At 45.1% G+C, this 13,737-nt stretch overlaps 1 protein-coding gene across 1 annotated transcript; it reads right to left on the reverse strand.

Moving 5' to 3' along the window:
- On the reverse strand, nt 1-12,565 carry FBL (fibrillarin). Its single transcript, XM_054999972.1, has 9 exons — nt 12,475-12,565; nt 12,261-12,332; nt 10,744-10,908; nt 9,174-9,268; nt 8,476-8,646; nt 7,058-7,190; nt 5,421-5,533; nt 2,007-2,152; nt 1-412 (listed from the first exon to the last, which is right to left on the reverse strand). The coding sequence occupies exons 1-9, from the start codon at nt 12,482-12,484 to the stop codon at nt 388-390; spliced, it is 930 nt and encodes a 309-aa protein (XP_054855947.1). The 5' UTR covers nt 12,485-12,565; the 3' UTR covers nt 1-387.
- Nucleotides 12,566-13,737: the final 1,172 nt, after the last annotated feature.

Consider the following 13,737-nt stretch of genomic DNA (forward strand, 5'->3'; position numbering starts at 1 on the left):
AACTATACAAAACAAGGCTTTATTTCATAGTAAGTGTACACAGAACTGAGCCCTCATCTCCACACCACGTGAAATCAAAGCTCTGGCCAACTGGACAGGATTGACAAGCCATGGCTAATTTCTCACCTTGTTCAGTGTGCCGGCAAAGAGGTGCACCTCCTCCCTAGCCCACAGACAGAACCGGTAACTGCCTCTAGGTTTCTTATTTTAATAAAAAATATACACTTGAGAACAGATGCAGAATAGCATCCCTGAAATGAACATGCGGCCCTCTGGAAGCAGGGCCCCCATCTGTAGAAAAAGAGTCCTTTCACCCAAAGCAGCAAGAGAAACCACCGCTCTGGCCTACAGTACTGATACAATGCCCACCGATGGCTCCTGCGGTCTCTATTTCTTCTGCTTGGGAGGAGGTCTGAAAGGGAAAAAAGATGGTTAATTTCTAATTTGTTGTAATATCCCGCAGTAAGAATTACAAGTTGGTATGTGGGTGATTAAAAAAGCTCACCTGCAGACAAGACAGGTGTCTACCTTCTCAGGTGGACTCCCAACGTGCTCAGAGAAATAATATAATTAATTGTAATTTAACCAAGAGGGGGGGAAAAAACCCAGAACTGGTCTGATGAAGACTGAGCATGCCCAAAGGTCTCTGAATACTGAGAGCAGCTCAATATTCCTGATTCAATAATCAGGAAAAGAAGAAGACACCTCTCATGCTTGTCTTCCCCTGCCTGCCTGCCTGATCCTCCTACATGCCCACCTTTACCCTGCCTCTACTCTCCTGCACTCTTCTCCACTATCTGCAGCTTTTGGTTGGTGTTTCCATAGCGTTCTGAGTTGCCAAAACAGTCCCTCGCTACTGCAAAGCTTTCTGTTCATGTTGTGTTTGGGGGAAACTGCCTCTAGGTTTTAGCACCCTCTGTTACATCTCGGGCACATCACCCGGTCATTGACACTTGGCAAAGGGCATTAAGACCTACAGCTCAACTGCACCTCCACAAAAGTTTACCTTGAGAACTGAGGTCTCAGGCAGCAGCAACAATATGTGAGGTTCCTTTTTGTAATGTTGCTGTTATGGTTGCAGAGGATGGGGGTTAAATAAAGTCAGCCAGGTTTCCACTGTAAAGAAGCAAGAAAGGGGACCAGTTGACCACAGAAGAGTCCAAGCCAATCCCAATCATGGGACCCATATGGACAAAATCCACATGGGTATGGTGGCTACAGAATGTATGGGGGAGGGTGTTAAACCAGAAATGTTGCCAATGTTCCTTTGCAGTGGTCTAATTTTGGCACCGCTGTTCTGCAGACCCTATTTCATGCAGCTATTTCAGTGACTAGATGTAGAGAAGGGCTTCAATATTGGATCTCCCCTTGGATATCATCAATCACATGACAGTACTACCTCAAAACTGCAGCTATGAATGTCTGCTGGAAGCTCACAATGACAATATTTGCACCTAGATGGGATCCAGTTTTTCAGGCAGGTGCCATTTGTACCAATCTCCCCTTCTTGTTGCAGACCCTCAATTTGTCCCCCTCCTGCTACTCTTGCAGGGCTCCTGTCCTCCCCAAGAGCAGCATTTCAAGGAGCTCGGGGGCTGTAGAACTGGGGAAGGCCTGAACAGTTCCGCTCAGCTGATGGACCCAACCCCTAGCTTTGTCCAAATGTATGTCAGTCTTAGACCCCCCTCATCTAGAATATGGGTAATAGCGGCGAGCCTTCTAGGATGCCGAATAAATTCCTGAGATAATGGATGTAAAGGATTTGGGGCTGACAGATGTCAAATATATAATGCAATCCCCCAACTCCACCTGTTTTCCTTCATTTGCAGTTTAGGCAAATGCTTTTCTCTGCCAGCGCTTTGGTTGTGTATACAGAGCCCTTCCAGTACAGCACTGCCAAGCTTGTAACAAAGCTCATCTTTCCAGTCTGAAGGCAACCACTGTAGCTCACTTGGTTATTAAAAAAGGACATCTATGCCACGTTGCACCCTCCACTTTGAACATACCTATACATCCCTACGACCACAGCGTGGTCTCGCTCATAGGGCTCCAAAGTCAACTGCTCTTGGGGTTTCATGTTTTCTTGCTGCATTTTCTTCACCTCTGATGCAAAGACTGCCTCGGGCGCTGCTGTCGAATCAATGCAATTGGCCTGGAGGGAGTGAAAAAGCAATCATTTGGGAAAAATGGTGGAAGGCAGCAAGTTTGGTTCATTGAGTCTGTCTGGGAAATCTGCCATGAAACTTGTCAAGCAATCTTGGGCCGTTAATGCACAGTGAGACCAGCCTGCCTCACAAGGTTGTTGTAAGCAGGGCCAGCGCCACTGTTGAGGTGGTGGCCGCAGGCGCCGGGGGCCGGAGGGGGGCGCCAGAGGGGGCGCCGGGGGGGCGGAAGCGCGTGTCCCGCGCTGCCAGCCCCCTGGCAGGCGCAGCAGCCACCAGCAAGGATCGACAGGCGGCTGGGGCGGCCAGCCTCCTCACTCTGCTCCAGCCACCCATGCGCCGTGATGATGTCATCACACAGTCCGGGGGGCAGGCGCGCACAGGGCACGCGCGAGGCTTGACTCCAGCGCAAGAAACCCTGGCACGGGGGCTGGTTGTAAGGATACATTGGGGAAAGGAAAACCATACATACCACCCTGATCTCCTTGAAGGAGGGATAAAAATGTGGGAGTTTTGTCAGCCAGCTCAATCCTAAATCACAGGATTTTCTGGGCAAGAGAAGAGCATACTGTTCCCATCCACTATAAAAAGTATCCATTGGGGCAATCTAAACCTGAGCCGGGATCAGATCGTCGAAGCAGCACCAACAGAGGTGTCTCCTAGTCCAAGTTCTGAGCACTTACAGGATAGGAAAGAAAACCTGTTAGAGAGGGGTCTTCTAAAGCCCATGTTTCCTGAATCAAGAAGCAGTCAAATTTCTGAAAGTAAGGCAAAATTTCCGGATCTTGAATGGCTCTTTTAAGCCCAGCAGCATTCCTGCTCAACACTGGGCCAAATTCCAGAGGTCTCTTCAACAGATTAGTTCTAAAAAAAAAAATCGTAATTCTCTCTTGCAACCGCAACATTAGAGAGTCTAGCTTTAGGGGTGACTGGAGCAGACTGGATTTGTATGGGTGGAATCGCTTTTTGACTAAATTGGGTAGCTACTAATGGTTCTATGTGTTGAATATGAATTGTCAGTGGTACTTTTAGAGTATTAGTCGAAAGATCTATTATTCGATCCTCTAAAGACGAGTGGCTTTCTTTGTTATTTTGGTTTTCTTCAATCTCAGCCAATGCTGAGTATATTGGTTGTTCATCCCTTGTTGCTTGATCCAACTGTGATAATTTAGTTTTAAGTAACCCTAGTCTCAGTAACGGATTCTTGTTCCATCTGCAGATGGACATCATTAAATCCTTGTGGGTCACCACCCATATCAATTAAATCCGACGATGTAGATAGTCCCGGAAGATTAGAGCTATTATCTTTAATAAAACACTGATCCGAGTTTTCCTGCTCAAAGCATTTGTATTTTCCTGCAGTTGACGTAACATAAGGGTAGATTAAATTAAGAGGCCTCTTATTATTATCTTTAAAAACCTGAGTGGGGAAAACTCCTTACTTAGCAAGAAGCCTTTTTGCATCAAGGATTCGCCTGGGGAGATTGGTAGAACAAAAACTGAGGATAACCCCTTCATGCTTTGGAGAGTTGGGCAAAGAATGGGTTGAAACAAAGTCTATTACTCTTGCTGGTAAGCCTACGAGATAGCTTAGGTGGTCTTTAGCTCTCCATTTATTTCTCCAGGACAAATATCGGTTGTATATACTAAAATGTATGTACTAAATATGTACTAAAATGCTATTATGTACTAAAATGCTATTAAGAGTCCAAGGACAGATCCATTGTAGATTGAAAGTTGTTTGATGGTTTACCAGTTTCAATATTTGGTATAGGGTTTTTCCCCCCCGGTTAAAACACTAGGATTCCTATCAAGCTTTGAGTATAATAGTTGTAAGGTGTTTAAATTCTTACTCATATCTCTTAATGTACTAAAAACATTTTGAAGAGTTTCTGCTGCTTACAACGTATGAGAAGCTAGCATACTGAAATCAGCTGACACAGCACAATCATTTCTCTGAACTGGGGTATTTGAGCATAAGCTAACTTGTGTCCCTTGAGAGTTTATGTTGACGTTCAGAGGGGAGTTTCTTACTGGAAGTTTTGATGTACAAATGTCAGGTGAGTCGGTTTGAGTTGCCTGTGTTTTAAGCTTAAAGGTAGACTGTGGATTCTCCATCATGTTTTCAACAGTAAAGTTAATAAACGAATCTTAAGGTCTTCTTCCCTCGTTGTAAATCAGTGCTTTCCTTTTCTTGGTTAGAAGCTTCAATGCACATTTCTGGGACAAGGATGTCAGAGTTCAATATATCAAATCTATTAGGTTGCGGAGGAAACAGATTCAATTCTTCTTTGCTTTGCCGTTGTTATCTCACCTGGGGTCTACCTATTCGGTCTTTTACGGCCCATTCTGTCTTACTTCAAGGTAAAATACTTCAGATAAGATTATTTAAAATTGATCAACTGCCATCAGCACCAATTGTCAATAGATTATATTAAATTAAATTGATATAAAAGCCAGCCAGCTATATTCACTCCTCGGCCAGAGGAGACAATAAAAATCAATGAAATTGTAGTAAAATAGCTAAAGCTAACTATTCAAGTCTCTCAGCTTAACTTCAAAGTTTTCCCCTGGCGTCAAATGCTGAGACAATCCGCTGCGATTCCTCCGTTTGTTACTGATAAGCTGCTAAGCTCTCCAGGTGTTAATTATAGCAGGGCAAAGCACAGCCAACATTAGAGCTGTTAAACTCAGTCGCAGAAGGGTGAGGATAAAAACAAGTTCACAACCAAACACAGGAGGAAGAAAGTTTGGGGTATGCCTAGCAGCCAGGTGGGCAGTTTCCCACCAGCTAGTTTTGTCAGCCTCTAAGCGGAGGCAAGAGATAACTGGCTGCCAGCTAAGGAGTGTCCCGATTAGGAAACTAGATTCCAAACTGAGCCAAAACACTCCCCAGCTAATACGTCACTAGCTTCTTTCTAATAGTATATAATGTAACATAAGCTAAAAACAGTGAGGGAGAGAAAAGAAAACAGACGCTGCTGCCAGAGCTCAGTCTCTGAATTGCAGAAGTCAGTTCCCTTGCTTCACAAGTAAATCAATAAAAGAAAAATGCCCCTCTCCCCCTCACTCCAGAAAGGGGGCAGAGTTAAAAACAAAATATATAAACTATTTAAAGTTACAATCAATTAAAGTTGTTTAAAACTACACTCCTCCACAGCAGAACACAGCCAGAGACGCCCAGCCGTGCTCAACCGGAAACCCTAGCCCAAGTTCACACCGCCAGAAAAATATCTTTAGACCAAATGGAACCAGCACCTTGATGGAAATAACGAAGTGCCCTCCGTTCTTCAGGAAGTTGTGCGCATTTAGAGCTACGATGCGCGACTGGTCAGGTTGAGCCACGTCTGCAAAAATGACATCCACCATCCCTGCGGAGGAAGAGGTCGTACAAGACATTGTGGGATTTGCAAGCTGCTCCACCGATCTCCATTTCCCAGCCCTCTCTAAATATATATCTTTTAAAAAATCACCCATGCCTGCTGGATAAACTTCGCATTTTGTTTGTCTGAAGGGAGAGGTTGTCCCGCAGCTTTGAAAAGGAGGAAGTGAATTTCATTATTATTAGCAAATAAGGGCGGCAGGAGCATTTTTGGCACCTTTACCTGTTATTTGCATAGAATTGCTGGGTACCCCATGTCATGATCTGGCTGTGCCAGGAAGGCCTAGCAAGGCCTCAGAAGCCTGTTAGCAGTGGGAGTAGGCCTGCATACAATTCTCAGAAGCGCCTGAGCCATTTTGGCGCCCTTTTTGGCCAATCAGAACATGGGGCTAGTGCTATATATGTCTGAGAGGGAAAAAGCCTGGGTTCTTCTTGCTCCCAGGGAGCAGGCCAGAGGAGGTTTCTGCTAGGGAGAGAGGCCCTCATCCAGGTAGGGTGAGAAGGCAGGCCTGGCAGACAGAGGGACAGAGTTCAGTCGCACTAGGGCCTTTTGTTTATTTTACTTTCACCCATCTATTGTTGCTAAGGCACCTTGCTTGTTACTTTGATATTAACTGACCTCCTTGTAAATAAATCCTTTTGTTTGTTGTTACTCTGCTGGGTCCTCACGCCTGTTTATTGGCCAAGCTATGGAGGTCAGAAGGGTTGGGAGGGTACTCTGGGCCTTCCCAAGGGACCCTGAATCCCAGAGTGGTGGCAGCGTAAGGTGGCTCACCCCACCTGAGGCATGACACCCTAACATCCCCCTTCATAGCTGTACAGCAGCTAGGATTCAGTTGATGCAAGGGAACGCCCAGCTCTTGTTTGTTGTTCTTCCTGCATTTTGGAGATCAATTCACAGCTGCGTGGGGGATGTTCAATTAACCACATGCAGCTATGTTCACTTGGGTCAGCTGTTCATACTTTTCTCAAAGCTCAAATCCACTGAATGCTTACTGTAAGGAGACTATCCATCTGGAAGGGGAGCTAGCTACCTCTTTGTGCAGTCCCCATCATTGATGACTACTAACTGTAATTTACTTACAAGCACTGCTTCCCCACCTTTCTCAGGACCCAAGGTGGGGAGGGGCTGCAGTAAAGAATGAGAGTGACACCTTCAGAATACTTTGCTAAGAAAATCTCTGCTAGGTCAGACCAACAGTTCATCTAGTCTAGCATCCCGATCCCCACAGCGGCCAGACCGGCCGTCTCAGTGAAACCTGCAAGCAGAGCTCAGAGACCAAACCCTCCATCTGTGGCCCTCCCCATAATCCCATAACAGTTGGTATTCCAAAACACACCACCTCTGAACACAGGTTCTATTTTGCCATCATGATTAATAATCGCTATTGGATCTAAAGTCCATGAATTTGTGTAATCTCCTTTATAAGCCATCCAAGTGAGTTGGTATCACTACATCCAGTGCCAGCAAGTCCTGCAAGGTAATAAAACAGGGTGAGAAGAAATAACTTACCAATCAACATGCGGTATTTGTGCGGGTGCCGCGCATCCTCAATTACTGGGATAATATTGGTTCGCTTCTTTGCCACGTTAATGAGGTCACGGCCTGAGCGATGGGAGAATTCCACAGCATACACCAGCCCCTCCTGCAGTACCAGAAAGAAGTAATGAGATCAGGTGGCACCATGGTGGCCTCTGCGAACCACCACAAGAGATACTAGCTGTAGTGATACTGCTAGGGCTGCGTTCATGGAAGCACCCCAGCAAAGTAGCCAGATGAGCTCGCTTAAAACAATTTCATGCACTGTGGTGTAGTGTTAAAGAGTCAGATTAGGATCTGGGAGATCCAGGTTTGAATCCCTACTCAGACACTGGGTGACCCTGGATCAGTCACTTCCTCTCAGCCTAGCCTATTCCACAGGGTTACTGTGTGGATAAAGTGCAAAAAGGGAGAGTGGCTCTGTGCTCCTTGGAGCAAAAACAGGACAAAAATGAGTAGTCAGGAATCTTGACAGCAGCGGAAAGAAGTTTGGGAACTTTGTTTTTAAATTTGATCACTCTATGCACAAAAATGGAAAACTCCAACAATGCCTACAATGGAGGAATGGTGGATAAAAGTTTTGGAGTTTGCGTCAATGGCAAAACTTACTTCACTGATCTGAGAAAAGACATTAGTTACAGTTTTGACTGAATGGAAACTGTTTATAGACTTTTTAGATGAAATAGATAATCATGATTTGATGACATCTGGATTTATGGATTAAGAATCACGAACAATGTTTAACATAGAATAAGTGAGACTTTGAAAATGATGCATATTTGTTGCAGAGAAAAATGGAATTCAATTTGCAGTTTCGTTTTAGGAGGTTTTTTTTCCTTTTTCTTGTTTGTTATTTTATGTTTATATGTATTGTTAGGGTTTGTGTGTGTGTGTTTTAGAATGTGTTTATTTTTTACGTTTATTGTTTATAGCTTTTATGTTACTGTTTATAGCTTAAATAAAGAAAAATTCTTCTCAAGAAAAAAGAAATCTTGACAGCAGTTTATGATAATAAAATCTTAACACCTGATGTTATAGTCATATTATAGGTGAGCCATGTAAAACCCACTAGGGGAAGACATATTCATATGTCTAATAGTCATAGGTAGCGCACCACGCAGTTTGCAAAAATCAAAAGGGGGGGGGGACGCACAGCTAGGGTAATTTTCTGCAAACCTGGGCGGGGACCCAGGTCTGAAAAAATGGGAATCAGAAATCAAGAAATGGGGCAGGGTAGCAGAATTCTACTACCTGAACCAATATCGACAATAATTAAGAAAACACTTGGAAAAACCTGAAACCAAATTTTGGGGAGGGGTGCACTGCCGTCCATAGTACTAAAGGTCATTCAAATTACAGTTCCAGTTTGGCGCGCCACAGCAACTCCTTACCGGACCCACTATGTCAGAAACGTGAGAGACCGTCGTTCCGGAGGCTGCTCCCAGGTACAGTACTTTGGCTCCGGGCTTGATGTGGATCTGATCAATGCCTCCAAGGATGGCGGCAGCCAGCTTGGAACGGAAGGGGTTCCAGGCTCGGTATTCCACCTTGAGTTCTCCATCCTAAAGAGAGGAAATATTGTCTGTGTCACAGGACTTTTGGTTCTGGGAATGCAAGTCAAAGCACTACTGATTCCTGGAAATTCCCATTCCTCTCCAAATTTTATGATATTCACATCCTGATTTTCAGACAATTTTCGCTAGGAGGTTCATGCTAAATCAGCAGGCGCAGGACTCTCCCCTCAGGTGAACCAGGCCTGAGTTCCAAGCCATGGTGCATGACACAAGGATAAAAGGCATAGAAGGCAAAAGAGATTTATACCCCACACCTTAAAGTACACAAAAAGTAGTTAGAAATCAATCCTTCCAACTATCTGCTCAGCAGAAGAGAACTCGTTTTCTCCCCTTCTTCTTCCAGCCAGATCGTTGGCAGCCAACAGAAATCCAAAGAAACAGATAATTTGTTTTGGCAGACAAAGGAAGGGGCTTTGTTCTCTCTCCTCTGACAGGGGCATGATTTCCCCCAAATTTACAAGAAGCTGTGCTCTTGCTTCACCTGCCAGTGTCTCCCACTTTTGCAAGCCACCCACCTCCACAGAAATCCTCTTCTCTCCATACACAGACTCGCCTGGAACTAGGTTCCGAGTCACCAGTGCATCCTCCTTTCCTCGGCAGATGAAGACACCTGTAGATGTGGAAAAGAACAGAGCCTGGCTCACTTAGACAGAAGATATGCTTTGCATTAGTTCTGCTGTGGCGAAAGAGACAATGTCATGTATCCAACTGCACAGGTCCAAAATGTCATTAAGTCCTTAGAAGAGGGGGCAGCAATTTCTGCCGATCCTCCTCTCCTATGTCAGAGCTCTCCATTTTATCCCCTTAAGCTGTTCCCAAGGATTTGCTAATCTCCCAGAAACATTTCAGGGGGCTGCACTCAGAGGAGGAAGCAGTAAGGCCCAGCTCTGCTAAGTCTGCAGATGACAAGATCACACCAGTGCTCCCTGGACAGTTCACACATGCACAAGATGGACCAGCGTCAGTTGGCAGGTGGAGGCTCTCACTTTGGAATGCTCCTCTACGTTTTCAAAGCTTCTTGCAAACAGAGAAACCTGCACAGCGAGCCAAGAGGAGAGGCACAACCTCTTTCTCTGCTGTGTTAACTTCCTCTTGACGTGGGGATTTTATACACAAAGGAACGCCAGAGGCTGGCATCCACCCCACATAGTGGAGTCCCTCCTACTAGTCTGTCTCGCTCTCTTGCTTGTGTGAACCAGGCAAAAGAACACAACTGTCACATCGTGATTCCAACAGCTTCTCGCTTACAGGAAACATAGAAACCCTCCCCAGCAGGTAGTATTACTATACAAAAGGAAACCTCAGCATAATTCATACCACCAAGGCTGCAATCCTCTGCACACTTACTTGGAAGTAAGTCGCAATGAACTCCATGAGACTTATTTCTGGGACAGGCTACTGGTCTGAAACATTTCTGAACAAAAATAAGAGTTTGTGCACATTTTGCTGAGTTTTAAGCCAAATTCATGAGCTTACCAAGAAGCAAATAGGATGTTTAAAAATTACATTTATTGGTGTCCTTCAGAAGCAAGCAGTTCCACAAGCCCTTGCATCAAAATACTAGGAAGCTACATTTCCAAAAGAATTTTACTGACTGCATTTTAGCATTGTCTTCAAAGGACACGAAGGAAACAAGGAGGATAGAGATAGTGATCTAGGAAGCATTTTCACAGAAGTGTATTTCAGGTTAAGCAGACTAGAGCACAGTTGAAAGAAACAAAACAATCCTGCTATGGTTAAGTAAGTCTGTATCCGGTCATGTGGCCCATTCAAAGTCCTTCCTCTCCCAATTGTTCTTTTATCTGTCTTAAAACAAAAGGCAGCCCATTTCTTCTGGTTTCAGCCAGGTAGCCATGTTGGCCTGTAGTAGAAGAACAAGATTTGGGTCCGGTAGAATCTTGAAGACCAACCAGATTTCCAGTGTTTGAGCTTGAGACAAAGGGAGCCTTGACTTTTGAAAGCTCATACCCTGGAAATATAGTTGGTCTTTAAGGTGCTACTGGATCTGGATCTTGTATTTCTTTTGAGTTAGCTTACAGGTCAAATTTAAGATGCAACTCAAAATGAATCCATGGAGTTTCTTACCTTCATGCCTGTGGGGCTCTACAGTAACCTTTTTACCACCTCTGAAGCCACCACGCCCTCCTCGGCCCCCACCGCCTCCTCGACCACCTCCTCCACGTCCTCCTCGGAAGCCTCCTCGAAAGCCTCCTCGTCCACCTCCTCCACCAGGAGACTTAAATCCACCTCCTATAGATTAGAGTGCAAGAATGAGACATGCAAAAGCAAGGAAAATGGGAAACGTGGTATACTACCCAACATAGGATTGGGACGATAACCTCAAAAGACTCATGGTGTGGTTGATATGAACAAGGCCCACTGCTCTTTAAAGAACACAGCACAGGATTGCAGCAGTTGCTCATGTAATTTTAGCTTAATGTCAGTACTGTTTTGTTATGCCTGCCTATTGCCTAGAAGACCTGAAGCATGCAAAACATCTTTAAAACGTCTTTAAAACAGCATGATAGTCATGGGAGGCTCATGCAATTTTTGATGCTGTCCGTGATGGTGGCGCTTTCGTGGCTGCCTTGCGGAAGGAAGCTGGCAGCCTTCCGTGAGTATCGCTGCTATTTTAAAGATGTGTGAAAGGCATAAAGCAAACAAACAAAACAGATACAGCATCAACTTGAACACACATAAGGTTGTTTTTCTCCCCAAGCACCCTGCCCAGCAACAAATCTGAAAAGCATTTTAAAAGCTATGAATGCCCACAAAATATTTAAGCTTTACGCTATACATCCTCCCCCAATGCATTACAGATCTGTCTTTTTAAAAATACAAGGACTCAAAAATACAAGGACTCATTTTTCCATCCCCCACAATTTTCATCTTCCCTTCCCAGGCAATCCCTAGTCCCTCCCCTTTTCCTACTACCTTCTCTCCTTTCCTCCCATTAGTCAACCTACTTTTATCTATCCCCTCCCCAGTCTTCAGCTTTCCTTACATTTGGGAAAACTATGATCCAGTTGTGCCACACCAGCAGCTAGGCCAGACCCCGGTGCATGCCAAAGAAACTACAAGGACTTGCAGGGGGACAACACATTTGGCTTTGGTTCACCATCCCTGCACTACATTTTTTCCACATTTTCTTAACAGCCTTTCTGGGTCCCAGTGAGCCATGCAAGTCTGGTACATATATATATATATATAAATATCTTTTAATAATTATCATACATTTAACTCTCTCTTTAGACCCCAGTAGGAAGACTAAAGCTGTCATACAGGAACATGAGGACAGGTATTTCTTTTTGTATATGGGTGGCAGGTCACAAAGGATTTTGGAAGTAAGCAGCAACACCTCTGGCACTAGTTTGCAGCAAGTAAAGAGACCTCAGAATAGCTGTGACACAGTCCCACCAGGTTGCCCCAAGTGATAGTCTGGGTGCCACCTCTTCGGCCTCCAGATTCCACATTATCTTATAAATAAGAATACCAACGCAGGCTGATATTTCTCTAGCAGGTACCAAAACATATCTTAAGAAATGAGAATAAAATATATAAAAAAGAGTATTTTTGAAACGTGGGGAGAAAGAACCACTCACCTCGTCCTCCTCGGAAACCTCCTCGTCCACCACGATCCCCAAACCCACCACGTCCACCACGCGGACTAAAACCTACATAGAGGGAAACAACACCTTTAAAAAAAGCAGCTACCTGGCAGACACGTGTCCTCATCAAGTCCCACAGGATTACACTAACCCGCGAAAACAATTAGGAACTACCTCCGATCCCCTTTTTTCTCCTACTCTCCCTTACCGGGCCGCATGGCTGGACTTGACAGAAAGGCAAACTCGCTTCAGAACCACGCGCCCAAACTCCTGGACAGGAAGCCTCTTTACTCGCAGTATAAAACACATGACCGGGAAGTTAGAAGGCGCACCGGAAATACGTTTAGGGCAGCGTGATCTCACGCAGAGATTTCTGGGAAACGGAGTCCTTTTGGTCCACGCGCTTGCGCAGATGTGCGGGTGTGTCCTCGGCCACTTTATGTCGTTATTGTTTGAAAATGAGGTTTGGATTGGAGCACCTGGGGGCGTCCTAAATTTTAATATGGTTTTCAATGCAAGGCTTCCGTTTTAGAAATATAACGGATGAAGCCTAGGTTGCTGCTGAGAATGTGCAGAATGCTTTCTCATCTAGCCATTGCCAGCCTTCAGGTGGGGCCTGGAGATCTCCTGGAATGACAGCGGATTTCCAGACAACAGAGATCAGGAGAAAACGAGCACTTTGGAGGGAGGACTGTATGGCAATATACCACACCGAGGTCTCTCCCCTCCCCAAATCCCACCCTCCCCAGAAATCTCCAGGAACCTGATATAATCACCACTGGGCTGGTGCCGTTTGCTAAACTTTAGCCTAAGCATACCTCACGGGGTTGTTGTGGAAGCAGAGAACTATACTTCAACTCCATCTCTTTTTTGTTGGCAATCACCATTCTCTTAGTGAACAGCTGGGGTTGAGTGTGGTGGCACCTTAGAGACCCACAAGATTTTCAGGATATGAGCTTTCGACAGTCAGAGCTCCCTTCTTCAGATACCTGAAGAAACTCTTGACTCTCAAAAGTTCATATGCTGAAAATCTTGTTGGTGTCTAAGGTGTTACTGGGCTCAGATCCTATCCTCCTGTCCTACTGCAGACAAACTCAGCTACCCACGTTCTGAGGGTTTAACAAGGACTTGGAATTCCTCAGCCACTAAACATCACTTACTTTGGCAAAGCTAGCCAGACTGCCAATTATGTGCAGTCCTTTTCTGGATTGCAGTTCGTTTTGAAGTATCTCATCCTCTGTTTCATGCCTTTTTGGCACTGCTGCTTACATTTTTGTTCCTTCATAAACTCTCTTGTACGCTGCGTAATGAAGACCTCCTTTTAGGATTGCCAGCTTCGGGCTGGGAAATTCCTGGAGATTTGTGGGGTGGAGCCTGGAAAGGGTGGGGTTTGGGTAGGGGAAGGACCTCTCCAGGGTATAACATCATAGAGCCCACCCTACAAACCAGCCATTTTATCCAGGGCAACTTA

This window comes from Eublepharis macularius, chromosome 15 (genome assembly GCF_028583425.1).
Source record: "Eublepharis macularius isolate TG4126 chromosome 15, MPM_Emac_v1.0, whole genome shotgun sequence".
Taxonomy (NCBI): Eukaryota; Metazoa; Chordata; class Lepidosauria; order Squamata; family Eublepharidae; genus Eublepharis; species Eublepharis macularius.

What these genes read in the sequence shown, in the direction of transcription:
- FBL (XM_054999972.1), bottom strand. An exon ending in AGGTTTCCGAGGAGGACGAG is followed by an intron (nt 10,909 to 12,260) that starts GTGAGTGGTTCT and finishes TCTAATCTATAG; the next exon opens with GAGGTGGATTTAAGTCTCCT. An exon ending in AGAGCCCCACAGGCATGAAG is followed by an intron (nt 9,269 to 10,743) that starts GTAAGAAACTCC and finishes CCACATCTACAG; the next exon opens with GTGTCTTCATCTGCCGAGGA.